Consider the following 13,546-nt stretch of genomic DNA (forward strand, 5'->3'; position numbering starts at 1 on the left):
ACTGCTTAACAGGCAGATATTATGTTAACGATAACTACTGTCTACCCTGTAGGCCTACTCATTGAAGATCGGCTCACAAGGCACAGGGGCGCCACCATTTGTTTTTCTCCAAATGTGACTAAATGCCAGTTCCCGAATTATTGATTTGTAGGGAAATTTGGGGAAAATGACATCGACAAATATGTTCCATCATCTTCCAAAACGCAGAGGATGGATAGTTACTTGCGTACTTCCTTACTTCCCATGCATCCGATGCGCCAGCAGAGGGCGCTGTGGTACCACAACAAGTGTTCTGGCAATGCGGTAAACCACAAGCAGTCGATGGCCCTACATTTCATTAGAGTCTACCGACCCTAATCCTAACCCTGATTTAAATCGAACCTTGACTTAACCCTTACCTCACCCTTTTGATCGCAGAATACCACACGTAGGAAGACGTGTTTACCAGTAGGCCTATATTACCTCAACATGTAAAATCCTTTATTAGGCAATCGCATAAGCATTAAGCAAATGTGGATGAAGCAACTAAGGAAGAAGCATGTATTTAAGCCTCCACCCTCTGTGGATCTTATTTAAACTGACCTCTGCGGTAACAACGAGGTTTCATTAATGAGTCGGTATTCTGAATTTGACGCTTAGACCAGACAATCGACAGCGTGTTGATTTGGGTTGGATTGTGAATGTCTGGGAGTCTTGCTGAAGGAGAAAGCCTTGAGTTGAGGATGGAGAACGGAGAGAGAGGCGAAGAATTGGCTTCTCACAAGAATGAGCCAACAGCCTCTGAGGGCCTCGACAAGTTCCAGCGATTGAAGCCCACAATACTCGGAGTAAGAGACCACACACACACACACACACACACACACACACACACACACACACACACACACACACACACACACACACACACACACACACACACACACACACACACACACACACACACACACACACACACACACACACACAGCTGTACTAGGGCCTTTTAGGGCGACTTGTGTTTCATGTTTCTGTCCTGTGACGTGTACTGGCTGCAATAAGAATAAATAAGAAATATTAGTGATGATTATTGATAATAAAAACATTGATTCTGTTGTCTCCCAACAGGCGATTGAAGTGGTAATTGGGATCTCCATGGCACTGACCGCAGTTACGTATCTGGCTGTCGATGTCGACCTCGACATAACATCAATCCTCTTCTGGGGAATCTTCATCGTGAGTAACCTTTAGGTGAAGTCTCAATGGATTATTTCAACTACAGCTGTTCCTTAGTAGCCTATATAATGTGTGTGTGCTTATGCACTATTTGGTAGCATGTATAATGTGATTGATGTACAATCTGCAACCAGTGTTGTGATGAGTTTGGTCTCCCAGTGTTGTGGTGAGTTTGGTGAAAGTGGTGAGTCCAGCTCCACTGAGGAATAGGTCAGGGTTAGTATAGTCTGGTCCTCTTGCTCTATGAAGCCCGCTGGCGTGTGGCTGTAGAGCAGCTCCTGCTAGGTGTGGAGCAGAGCCACACATCCTGATTCACTGCTCAGTACTTCCTGTTTACCAGTGGCACCAAAGAGTTCTGGTGATGTTGTCCCCTACAGTACATCCCTGCTGGGGGTTTGACCATCGCTGCTGACAGGAAACCCACCAGGGCCAAGGTGAGCCAACAGCACTCAGGAAATGACTCTTACTTTCTGTCTCTAAAGTCCTCAGCCCTGTGGTCGTATGCTAGAGGCCTCGTCGTGTTAAATCCTCAGCATTAATTCCATCTCCTTTGGGTGGGTTCAGTGGTAACTGTTGTTCCTGACGGTTTCAGGTGTGCGCTGCGTTGGGGATGAATGTGCTGGTGGCTCTCTCGACCGTCGCTGGAAGTGTTCTTCATTTCTTTGCTAGTGTACTATTTGCGTACCCTCCCTGCCACCTTGGTTGTAAACATTTGGTAAGAAATGTTTAACTATTGTGTGTTTTGCTATGAAATTATATTCTAGTATTATGGCTATTTTTATCTTCTCCATGTAGTCCATAATCATTTTTCACTGAAAATATAGTTTCAAATCCATAACATACAATGTAATATAATATGCTTTTCTTTTTGTTTTGTCAGAGAAATACTGAATTGTTCATGCTGGCAGCGTCCATCTTGCTGTTCATCGTCTCCATACTGGTTGTTTCCTCTGCAGTGGCTGCTCTGTGTTCCTCTAGAAAGGTAAGGGACACATCTGTCAGTTGTTAGTCAATCGATCAACGGTCCATTGAGCGGAACCACAGTGGTTGTGTCATTTTGGAAGCGGTTCTTTAGGTTTGACTCAGAGGTATTACATTCATTGGGGTAATTGTTACATGATTCACCCTTACATTGTAAATTGAATGAGTGATGCAAGCAATGTTTGGCAAGGAGATGGATCGACCAACTGTGGCTGTTATGCTGTCACTCCTGCCTCTCCCCTATAAAGAAAATCGAACTTTGATGAGCCTCATGTAGCCATGATCTCTGTGGATGAATAGATGATGTGGTGGCAGCCAATAGGAGTCGTTCTAATGTTCTCCTCTGCTGTTTCCTCTCTGTTTCTGCGTCTCACTCTCTTCTCTTTTTATTTCAGCCGTCAAAAGAAAACACAGTAATCTAAGTGGTACCCCTCGTTCTAAGGTGGACAAAAAAATAGATGAGCCTCTTCTATCTTCAGATTTCACACCAAAAGTACACCTTTTTTATCTTCTGATATCTTTCTGATGTGGTTTACTTTGATATAGCAGAGATATTGTAACCCTGATGTAAATGATTGTTGTTTCCAGAATGTTTTTTATAATATATATCTTATGTACAATTGTTGCATCTGTTTGTGTTTTTGGATTACCTTTTTCCCTTTACGTTGGGTCCCTGAAAGTGAGACAACGTAGTTTATTGCTCCCGGTATGTTGCTCATATTATTAATCTCGTACATGTTGTACCAATGTGTTTCAGTAACTGTGTAAATAAAATAAAAGGGGGAAATATGGTAATTTTTGAGTTACACAAACTTACACAAAGGAAATTTAATGTACCTCAAATTTGTTATTACAGTTCACATCCATTGATTATTCCTTCATCCAAATAGTCTTTTTTCCATTCCTCACTTTAGTGATTCAGAACTGCATTATTTAGCTGACACTGCCAGCTTTTGGCTTAGACATACAACAGCATATAATTAATAAAATGAAGGTTGTGGAATAAAAAAATCTTGGACAGGACTTTATATACTTCATATACACCTGTGGCTTCCTAGGGTTGAGCCCCCCCAAAAGTCAGAACCTAGAATCGCCCCTGTTGTGATCCAGGGCGTATAAAGACTGGGACCAGAACATAATTACTTTCTCTCCATTGAAACCCATTCATATTTTTCGATCTCATAGGTCCCATGGGCTCTACCGGCTGAGCGCGAGCGCGCAGGGGCAATTTTATGAATGGTGAATGTAGGAGATACCTTCCGCTGCTAAATGTAATTGATTTCATCTGTAACTCTGAACCCTGGAATCAAACCCGAACACCTTTCTATACCCTGCGTGCATATGTTTAAACAGATACGTCCCAAACAGTGATGGTAGAGACTAATAAACAGACAGCATTGAAAAACCAAAAGCAACAGAATTACATAACCAACCGTTTGATAGATGATTGTTATTTGCACATGTAATTCGTAGTTTTGTGTCAGCAGACTGACTTGTGTTAACAATATCATTGGTTTCTCTGTCTTTTTTCTATTACAGACCCTCATTCAACATTTAAAGTACAGAATCCATTCATACCATTTAACGAGAAAACACACACATCCCTCACTGTTATTGATCCACAGGCTGCACTGAGACCTTCACTGACCATCCTCTACCGTATGATACTATACTCATATATATACAAATAATAAAGATATATATATATATATATATATATATATATATATATATATTGTGGCAACCAGTCTCTGGCACAGCGCCCCTGGAGGCCAAGGGGGCAGGTTGTGGAGGTGGTGTACCACCGATTCTCAACAGATGGCGCCAGTGAGAGCACTGGGGCCAATCATTGAAATGCGGAGCACCTGAGGAGCAGGTGGGGAAGCATGCTTTAAAATGCATGCTTCCACACTCATTCAGGGCTCTCCTGGTTCGCGTGTAGGGAGAGACCAGTCTCGTGGGTGATGTGATTCCACCCGGAGGAACAAGACTGTCGATTCCTCCCAAGCTGAGTTTTGTTTGCTTTGGTAGATATATGATTTGCTTTGGTAGATATATGATTTATTATTGAATAAAAGTGCCATTTTGGCTTTAAGTATGCTCCAGTTCGTGTGCTGATTGGAAGGAGGCGGGTCACTCACCAAGCCGGGTTGCCACAATATATATATATATATATATATATATATATATATATATATATATATATATATATATATATATATATATATATATACATGCACACACAACACTAGAAAGGCAAGGGACACATCTGTCTGTCGTTGGTCAATCGATCTACAAGCCAACGGTCCACTGAGAGGAACCGCAGTGGTTGTGTCATTTTGGAAGCGGTTCTTTAAGTTTGACTCAGAGGTATTGCATTCATTGGGGTAATTGTTATATGAATCACCCTTACATTGTAAATTGAATGAGAGATGCAAGCGTTGTTTGGTAAGGAGATGGATAAACCGACTGTGGCTGTTATGCTGTCACTCATGCCTCTCCAATATAAAGAAAATCGAACTTTGATGAGCCTCATGTAGCCATGATCTCTGTGGATGAATAGATGATGTGGTGGCAGCCAATAGGAGTCGTTCTAATGTTCTCCTCCGCTGTTTCCTCTCTGTTTCTGCGTCTCACTCTTCTCTTTTTATTTCAGCCGTCGAAAGAAAACCCAGGAATCTAAGAGGTACACCTCGTTCTAAAGTGGACAAAACAAAAGATGAGCCTCTTCTATCTTCAGAATTCACACCAAAAGTTGTATTTTATAAATATTTCTTTGTACACCTTTTTCATCTACTGATATCTTTCTAAGGCGATTTAGGCAAGGCAAGGCAAGGCAACTTTATTTATATAGCACTTTTCATACACAAGGCAGACTCAAAGTGCTTCACATGTAAACATTGTCATACAATAAAATAAAATAATAGATAAGTAAAAGAAAAACATAAGCAAAGAAATGGTTAAAATAGAAAAAGGCATTTTAGTATTAAAATAGAAAATAAAGGCAAAGTTAAAAAAGCTTTTTAGAAAGTGCAATGTATTTAAGATTTTAGCAGAAAGCTATAGCAAACATAAAAGTCTTCAGTCTTGTTTTAAAGGTGCTCAGAGTTGGGGCAAGTCTTAAATCCTCTGGGAGTTTATTCCAGCTATTTGTTGCATAGTAACTAAATCCTGCTTTCCCATGTTTTGTGTTTACTCTGGGGATAATTAACAGATTGGTCTCAGAGGATCTTAGTGGTCTAGAAGGCTGATGTAGTGGAAGCATATCAGTTAAATATTTTGGGCCTAAACCATGTAGGGATTTATAGGTTAGCAACATGATTTTAAAATCAATTCTCTGACCTACAGGAAGCCAATGTAACGATTTCAGAATTGGTGTAATATGATCAAATTTTTTGGTCTTTGTTAGAACTCTAGCAGCAGCATTCTGAACAAGCTGAAGCTTCCTCAGAGTTTGTTTTGGAAGACCTGTGAGGAGATCGTTGCAGTAATCAAGCTTACTAGTGATAAAGGCATGTACAAGTTTTTGTAAGTCTTCGGTGGACATGAGCCCTCTAAGTCTTGCTACATTTTTAAGGTGATAATATGCCGATTTTGTAACTGATTTGATGTGACTGTCAAAATGTAAATCTGAATCCATGATAACCCCTAGATTTCTGGCTTTGATTGAGGTTTTCAGGGACAGAGAGTGAAGGTGTTGGGTTACTTTAAGCCTTTCCGTTTTAGAACCAAATACAATTATCTCTGTTTTGTCCTCATTTAGTTGAAGGAAATTTCGGCACATCCATTCCTTCACTTGCTCAATGCACTGGCACAGCAGATCTATGGGCCGATAGTCATTTGGTGATAGCAATACATAGATTTGCGTGTCATCAGCATAGCAATGATGGTCAATATTGTTATTTTGCATGATTTGCCCTAGTGGGAGCATGTAGATGTTGAATAAAGAGGGTCCTAAGATCGAACTTTTTTTTGTTTACTTTGATATTGCAGAGATATTGTAACCTTGATGTAAATGATTGTTGTGTTTCCAGAATATTTTTTACATATATATCTTATGTACAATTGTTGCATCTGTTTGTGTTTTTTGATTACCTTTTAGTTTGAATCAGAAGTTTATTTTTCCATTTATGAAAATTGTATTGCTGCACATGAATATTCATCAGTTGTCTTCGATCATATTATATACGCCCTTTTCATTACATTAATTTAAAGATTTTATATATTTACTACCGTTCATGATAATTAAAATACACTAGGAAATCATTTATGACCCTGACTTTCCCTACTGAAGATGCAGGTATTATCTTAAGGACCACTTCTGTCTACCCCGTAATCATTGAAGATCGGCTCAAAACGCTCAGGGGCGCCACCTGCAGGCCAGGGTGAAAACCTCGTTTTCTCAAAATGTAACTATTGCCAGTTCCCGAATCATTGATTTGTGGGGAGATTTGGGGAAATGACATCGACTTAGATGTTCCATCATCTTCCAAAACGCGGAGGATGGATAGTTACTTGCGTACTTGCCCACTTGCTATGCATAAGACGCGCCAGCAGAGGGCAGTGTGGTACCACAATAAGTGTTGTGGTAATGCGGTAAACCACAAGCAGTCGATGGCCCTACATTTCATAGCCTGCTGAACTCCGGAGTCCATCTAGCCTCTATGGTTTACGGTGATCTGTTGGCTAATGCCCCCAATAGAACATCAAATTAATCCATCCAGGAATGGATCCAGAAACATTTCGTTTCTGATTTATTTTAAATTACACTGAATACTTTACCCCCCAAAACCTAACAAATATCTAATATGGCATTGCTGTTATAGTGAATGGATTTGAACAGATATGTAGGCTAATGATAGACTTTACTTTAACTTCCAGCTGATGGAGTCCTTTACATTTGGGTCCCTGCGGTCCATGGAGATGCCCGCAGGAATTCACTGATCTGGGTTCATAACGCAATATCTCACATTCCAGCATGCATGCAGGATTTATCAGCCCTGCCCAATTGCACACCATTAATAATGGAACACAGGCGGTACGATCTGCGTCCGAGAGAAGCAGAAAGCCCTTCCACGTTACAGAACTCACATCTGCGCGTAAAGTCCATTCTGCTGCGTTCAGCCTTCGGACCTCGAATCCTCGTTGGGCCCTGGCCGGTCTACCAGCAGGGGGGCTGAGAGACCCCGCCCACGCCCAGATGTGTGCCCCCCCCCCTCATCTCCTCGCTCTCCTCTCCACTCCAGCCCACTCCTGTTCCGGTGAAGCAGCGCGACGGAGCATCTCACTGGACATGCGCGTCACACCACAGAAGTTGGCACGGCCGTTCCTCTTCCCATTACGCGTCAGTTCCTCCGCGTCTCGAGTCGGGTCGGAGTCTCGTTCTCCTCGGTGTCACTGAGGAGTTGAGGTCTGCGCTGTCTGCGCCATGGACGCGTCGGGTTGGGTTTACCTGCGCAGTGGGGCGGTGTGACCGAGGGGTGGTCCAGGGTTTGGAGACCGACGCGCTCTGCTCTGCTAGAGGAACCGAGAACCACAGCAGAGAACGTTCTCTACCCTCTGAAGAACGGTGCACGAAGGTATCCAGTACGGGAGGAGATTGAGCTTAGACACACCGGTTGGATTCCCGTGTTCCTCTTCTTCGTTCCCAGACGGCGGGATGATGGAATATTTTTTTTACGTTTTACACGTGGATTTGAAATTCGCGTGAAATTCCACCTGGAGATCCGAGGAGCGGAGAGCTGGTCTGGAGATCACTGACTTCGACCCGCTGGTCTGTAGTTTGATGTAAAGAGGCGGACGTTTGTTCCTCTCCCTCTCCAGCCCAGCATGACGTCGCTAACGGGGACCAAGGAGAGGTCCGTGAACCGGAGCAGGAGATACGGGGTAGGTGTTCAGTCAGGGTTAGGTAACTAAGGTAAGGGGTAGGGGTTCAGTCTCTAAGGTAAGGGGTAGGGGTTCAGTCACTAAGGTAAGGGGTAGGGGTTCAGTCACTAAGGTAAGGGGTAGTTGTTCTGTCACTAATGGTTAGGGGTTCAGTCACTAAGGTAAGGGGTAGGTGTTCAGTCACTAAGGGTTAGGGGTTCAGTCACTAAGGTAAGGGGTAGGGGTTCCGTCCCTAAGGTAAGGGGTAGGTGTTCAGTCTCCTAGGTAAGGGTTAGGGTTTCAGTCACTAAGGGGTAGGTGTTCAGTCAGTAAGGGGTAGGCGTTAAGTCACTAAGGTAAGGGGTAGTTGTTCTGTCACTAAGGGGTAGGGGTTCAGTCTCACCCTCCTCACCCCCCACCCCGGCTCATGGGCACCGGGCTACGGGTGGGTGGTTCACTGGGTGACTGGTTCACTGGGTGACTGGATCATTGAATGGGTGGTTCACTGGGTGACTGGTTCATTGAGTGGGTGGTTCACTGGGTGACTGGTTCATTGAGTTGGTGGTTCACTGGGTGACTGGTTCTCTGGGTGGGTGGTTCACTTGGTGGCTGGTTCACTGGGTGGCTGGTTCACTGGGTGGAGGGTTCATTGAGTGGGTGGTTCACTGGGTGACTGGTTCACTGGATGACTGGTTCACTGGGTGGGTGGTTCACTGGGTGACTGGTTCACTGGGTGTGGGGGTTCACTGGGTGACTGGTTCATTGAGTGGGTGGTTCACTGGGTGACTGGTTCATTGAGTGGGTGGTTCACTGGATGACTGGTTCACTGGGTGGGTGGTTCACTGGGTGACTGGTTCACTGGATGACTGGTTCACTGGGTGGGTGGTTCACTGGATGACTGGTTCACTGGGTGTGGGGGTTCACTTGGTGACTGGTTCATTGAGTGGGTGGTTCACTGGGTGACTGGTTCATTGAGTGGGTGGTTCACTGGGTGACTGGTTCATTGAGTGGGTGGTTCACTGCATGACTGGTTCACTGGGTGTGGGGGTTCACTGGGTGACTGGTTCATTGAGTGGGTGGTTCACTGCATGACTGGTTCACTGGGTGTGGGGGTTCACTGGGTGACTGGTTCACTGGGTGCCGGGGTTCACTGGGTGACTGGTTCACTGGGTGCCGGGGTTCACTGGGTGACTGGTTCATTGAGTGGGTGGTTTACTGGGTGACTGGTTCATTGAGTGGGTGGTTCACTGGGTGACTGGTTCATTGAGTGGGTGGTTCACTGCATGACTGGTTCACTGGGTGTGGGGGTTCACTGGGTGACTGGTTCACTGGGTGACTGGTTCATTGAGTGGGTGGTTCACTGGGTGACTGGTTCATTGAGTGGGTGGTTCACTGGGTGACTGGTTCACTGGGTGACTGGTTCACTGGCTCCCTGCTCCAGCGTTACTAACCTGTAACAGTAAGAGTCACCCTTCTCTGAGGCGCTCCGAAGGGGTGAGTGAAGGGGTGAGTGAGGGGTGAGTGAAGGGGTGAGTGAGGGGTGAGTGAAGGGGTGAGTGAAGGGTGAGTGAAGGGGTGAGTGAAGGGTGAGTGAAGGGGTGAGTGAGGGGGTGAGTGAAGGGGTGAGTGAGGGGTGAGTGAAGGGGTGAGTGAAGGGTGAGTGAAGGGGTGAGTGAAGGGGTGAGTGAAGGGTGAGTGAAGGGGTGAGTGAAGGGTGAGTGAAGGGTGAGTGAAGGGGTGAGTGAGGGGGTGAGTGAAGGGGTGAGTGAAGGGGTGAGTGAAGGGTGAGTGAAGGGGTGAGTGAAGGGGTGAGTGAAGGGGTGAGTGAAGGGTGTGTGAAGGGGTGAGTGAAGGGGTGAGTGAAGGGGTGAGTGAAGGGTGTGTGAAGGGTGAGTGAAGGGTGAGTGAAGGGGTGAGTGAAGGGGTGAGTGAGGGGGTGAGTGAAGGGGTGAGTGAGGGGGTGAGTGAAGGGGTGAGTGAAGGGGTGAGTGAAGGGTGAGTGAAGGGGTGAGTGAAGGGGTGAGTGAAGGGTGAGTGAAGGGGTGAGTGAAGGGTGAGTGAAGGGAGTGTGAAGGGTGAGTGACGGGGTGAATACATCAGCATGAAGGCCACGTCCTCCCAGGTCTTCCTCGTTCCTCAGGTGACCACTAGACGTGGTTCCCACACGGGGGTCATGTGATGCAGCCCACCACATGGCGCCGTCGGCGGGGCTGTCCCGTAGACCGACCTAGCAGCGCCGTGCGGCCCCTAACCAACACCCTGTGTCCCTCAGGGGCCCGACACCTCCCCGACCAAATCGGCGTCCTTCTCCCCGGAGACCTGGTACCGCCGGGCGTACGAGGAGTCCCGGGGCGCGGCCCGGCCCGCCCCGGAGGGCGCCGGGTCCATGCCCAGCTCCACGGGCACGCCCTCCCCCGGCTCGGGCACCTCGTCCCCCGGCTCCTTCTCCGGCTCCCCGGGGACGGTGTCCCCCGGGATCGGGACGGGCTCCCCGGGGTCCCTGGGCGGCTCCCCGGGCTTCGGGACGGGCTCCCCGGCCTCGGGCAGCGGCAGCTCCCCCGGGAGCGAGCGCGGCGGCTGGTGTGAGGACTGCAACGCGCGGCTGGAGGAGCTGAAGGGACAGGCGCTCACACTGCTGATCCCCGGACCCTGCTCCAGCAAGGTACCGCCGCCGCCTGGGGGGGGGGGGGGGGGGGCCTCATGGGTTTATGGTTGTGTGTGTGTGTGTGTGTGTGTGTGTGTGTGTGTTTTTGTGTGTTTGTTTGTGCGTGTGTGTCTTCGATCGTGTGTGTGTGTGTGTGTGTGTGTGTGTGTGTGTGTGTGTGTGTGTGTGTGTGTGTGTGTGTGTGTGTGTGTGTGTGTGTCCAATGTGTGTGATGGTTTCAGTGGGACCAGAGACGATATAGATTACCTCGAGGCTGAATTAGTGAAGCACACTGAAGATCATTTACCTGGTCAGAGACCTCCGTACGCAGGAGGGCTGTGATTGGCTGTTGATGAACGCTTTTGATTTACAAACAGATGATCTGGTTCACGCGGGCCTCCGTTCCGTCAGCTAACATGATGTATAGCGCCCAGTAATGGCGTATTGTATTCCTGAGATGGATCGATTGTTTTCCTTTTCCCAATTTTCTTTGCCATTTGGTGTCTTTCCCCCTCGCTGGGAGCCAATCAAATCAATATCAATAGTGTCAGAAGACGAACAAGGCTCTTCTGGACCAATGGAAAGGCAGGGATTAGCATGTGGGGCCATTAGTGTGAGAGCTGTCTAGGGCAGCGTCTGCTTTAATTGAGCCGGTCTGAATGTCAATAATATATTAATAGAGGACCCAGCCTTCTCAAACAGCCTTAATTGTTTTCGACCGGGTTGATTTTCTCTTTGAATCCGACATTTGAGATCGACTTCAGTGGTCCGCCAACGGCTGCAGAGGGTCTCCAGAGAGACGCTCCACACCGGGTTCTGTCCTGTAGCGCCATGCGTGGTCGGGGCTGTACTGAGCCTGGAGGTCCTCAGCCTGGAGGTCCTCAGCCTGGAGCTCCTCAGCCTGGAGCTCCTCAGCCTGGAGGTCCTCAGCCTGGAGGTCCTCAGCCTGGAGCTCCTCAGCCTGGAGGTCCTCAGCCTGGAGGTCCTCAGCCTGTAGCGTCTCTCTCCTGGAGGGGTCCAGAAGAGAGACGGCTCTAGAGGTAGTGGGTAATAGAGGGGTTCAGGAGAGAGACAGTACCAGAGGAGAGAGGGGTCCAGGAGAGAGACAGTACCAGAGGAGAGAGGGGTTCAGGAGAGAGACAGTACCAGAGGAGAGAGGGGTCCAGGAGAGAGACAGTACCAGAGGAGAGAGGGGTCCAGGAGAGAGACGGCTCTAGAGACAGTGGGAGAGAGAGTCCTAACTCGCTGCAGAACAAAGAGACTTGTTCCGTGAGGTTAATGGATCTGGACGGTCTGGACGGCTAATTAAAAAGTTATTTGTATCGTTGCACTTCGTGCAAACTGGAGAGGAAGAGAACAGGGTGGGTGGTGACTTAATCAGCCGCATGCGTGGATGTGTTTGTATCTTCAAGTGGGCTGTGTGTGTGCGTATGTGTGTGGTAGTGTGTGGATGTGTGTGTGTGTGTGTGTGTGTGTGTGTGTGTGTGTGTGTTTGAGAAACGATTACGTATCTGAGCCAAAGCTTTATGTGGGGCGTCAGGTCGTAACGCTGCAAATGGGGACTCATTTTCTACAGTATATTCACTGCAAGGCTCCATGTGTGTGTGAGAATGTGTGTTTGTGTGTGCGTGTGTGTGAGAAAGGGTCTGTGTGTGTGTGCGTGTTTAGTTGAGGGAATATGTGTGCATCATTGTGTGTGTGTGTGTGTGTGTGTGTGTGTCTGTGTGTGCGTTTGTGAGGACGCGTGTGTATAGCTGTGTTAAAATGTGTGCATCATTGTGTGTATTCCTGTGTTTGTGTGTGTCTGTGTGAGTGTGCAGGGACGTGTCCAGCTATAAATGTATTTTGAAGTCAATCTGCTTGAATGACATTCAGAGGAACCAAGACTTGTCTTGCATTTTATATAAACAATATCATATTATATTCTTTGGCTTTATTGCGAGGTCGGAATGACGGATGAATAGATCCTGGTTTTGTTTTATTAATAAAGAATCTTCATAAAACATTGAAGGCTGTGACCTTGATCAGCCGGCCGAACGAGGCCGCTGCCAGCATCAGATCGTCAGCTCTGGAGGACCGCGGCCAACTGCTCACTGCCCGCTTACTGCCTGCTTACTGCCCGCTCACTGCCCGCTCACTGCCTGCTTACTGCCCGCTTACTGCCCGCTTACTGCCCGCTCACTGCCCACTTACTGCCTGCTTACTGCATGCTTACTGCCTGCTTACTGGCTGCTTACTGCCTGCTGGGTAGCTGCTGTCCTCTGTAGTCCCAGGATCCCCTCACACTAACCGGAGCTAGCCGTCAGGAAGTGGCTTCTTGTTTTGCGCAGCTCAGAAAAATACCAAAAACAACCGTGGACAGACTGCGCTTCAGGTTTGGGCTGTAAAACCAAAGTTTATGAAGGGACGAATCGACATGATTCCAACTCCATCCTAGTGTCGCGATGGGCTTCAGAAGATAAGCAGAGGATCTACATGTATGTCCCCGCCTCGGGGACATACATGTAGATCCTCTGCTTATCTTACCAAGTGGAAGTCAACGTTTAAATCCACAGAATATCTGCATCCCTCCATGGTCTGGAGAGGGCTGCACACGTCGGCCATCACAGCTGGAGCCACGGACCATGACTTAGTCCTCAGAGATCGGGCTGGTGTCTCGCTGGTGTCACTGATCCGTACCTCGTACGTCGTGAACAATTGACTCCAGACTTTATTGAGGATTGATGCAGAAGTCTCTGGGTTTTGCTCAGAGATTTGGCAGCTTCTAGGGTTGGGATTATTAGCATATTCAGTGGCTCTGGCGTCCTTTAAGAGGGCAGAGTCGTACAGCAAACACCGACCCTT

The 13,546-nt window shown here is 47.4% G+C and overlaps 2 protein-coding genes across 3 annotated transcripts; both read left to right on the plus strand.

The window, feature by feature from the left end:
- The first annotated feature begins 420 nt into the window (after positions 1 to 420).
- On the plus strand, positions 421 to 2,988 carry LOC115559200 (membrane-spanning 4-domains subfamily A member 4D-like). Of its 2 annotated transcripts, none has more exons than XR_003979451.1 (6): positions 421 to 827; positions 1,105 to 1,227; positions 1,590 to 1,646; positions 1,805 to 1,927; positions 2,093 to 2,194; positions 2,589 to 2,988. XR_003979451.1 is itself a non-coding variant. In XM_030377974.1 (6 exons), the coding sequence occupies exons 1-6, from the start codon at positions 681 to 683 to the stop codon at positions 2,613 to 2,615; spliced, it is 564 nt and encodes a 187-aa protein (XP_030233834.1). In that variant the 5' UTR covers positions 421 to 680; the 3' UTR covers positions 2,616 to 2,988. The 2 variants fall into 2 exon arrangements, 1 of the variants encoding a protein (XP_030233834.1); XM_030377974.1 differs by having other exon boundaries at positions 1,105 to 1,212.
- A 3,494-nt stretch (positions 2,989 to 6,482) lies between these two features.
- On the plus strand, positions 6,483 to 11,699 carry LOC115558878 (kinesin-like protein KIF26B). Its single transcript, XM_030377409.1, has 3 exons — positions 6,483 to 8,079; positions 10,331 to 10,720; positions 11,487 to 11,699. The coding sequence occupies exons 1-3, from the start codon at positions 8,023 to 8,025 to the stop codon at positions 11,697 to 11,699; spliced, it is 660 nt and encodes a 219-aa protein (XP_030233269.1). The 5' UTR covers positions 6,483 to 8,022.
- Positions 11,700 to 13,546: the final 1,847 nt, after the last annotated feature.

This window comes from Gadus morhua, chromosome 14, assembly GCF_902167405.1.
Source record: "Gadus morhua chromosome 14, gadMor3.0, whole genome shotgun sequence".
Classification (NCBI taxonomy): Eukaryota; Metazoa; Chordata; class Actinopteri; order Gadiformes; family Gadidae; genus Gadus; species Gadus morhua.

Excerpts from the sequence above, each read along its gene's own strand:
- LOC115559200 (XM_030377974.1), top strand. The coding sequence starts at position 681 with ATGTCTGGGAGTCTTGCTGAAGGAGAAAGCCTTGAGTTGAGGATGGAG. Across the intron at positions 828-1,104 it reads TGAAGCCCACAATACTCGGA|GCGATTGAAGTGGTAATTGG; the intron begins GTAAGAGACCAC and ends GTCTCCCAACAG. Across the intron at positions 1,647-1,804 it reads GGAAACCCACCAGGGCCAAG|GTGTGCGCTGCGTTGGGGAT; the intron begins GTGAGCCAACAG and ends TGACGGTTTCAG.
- LOC115558878 (XM_030377409.1), top strand. The coding sequence starts at position 8,023 with ATGACGTCGCTAACGGGGACCAAGGAGAGGTCCGTGAACCGGAGCAGG. Across the intron at positions 8,080-10,330 it reads ACCGGAGCAGGAGATACGGG|GGGCCCGACACCTCCCCGAC; the intron begins GTAGGTGTTCAG and ends TGTGTCCCTCAG. Across the intron at positions 10,721-11,486 it reads CCGGACCCTGCTCCAGCAAG|AGGGTCTCCAGAGAGACGCT; the intron begins GTACCGCCGCCG and ends CAACGGCTGCAG.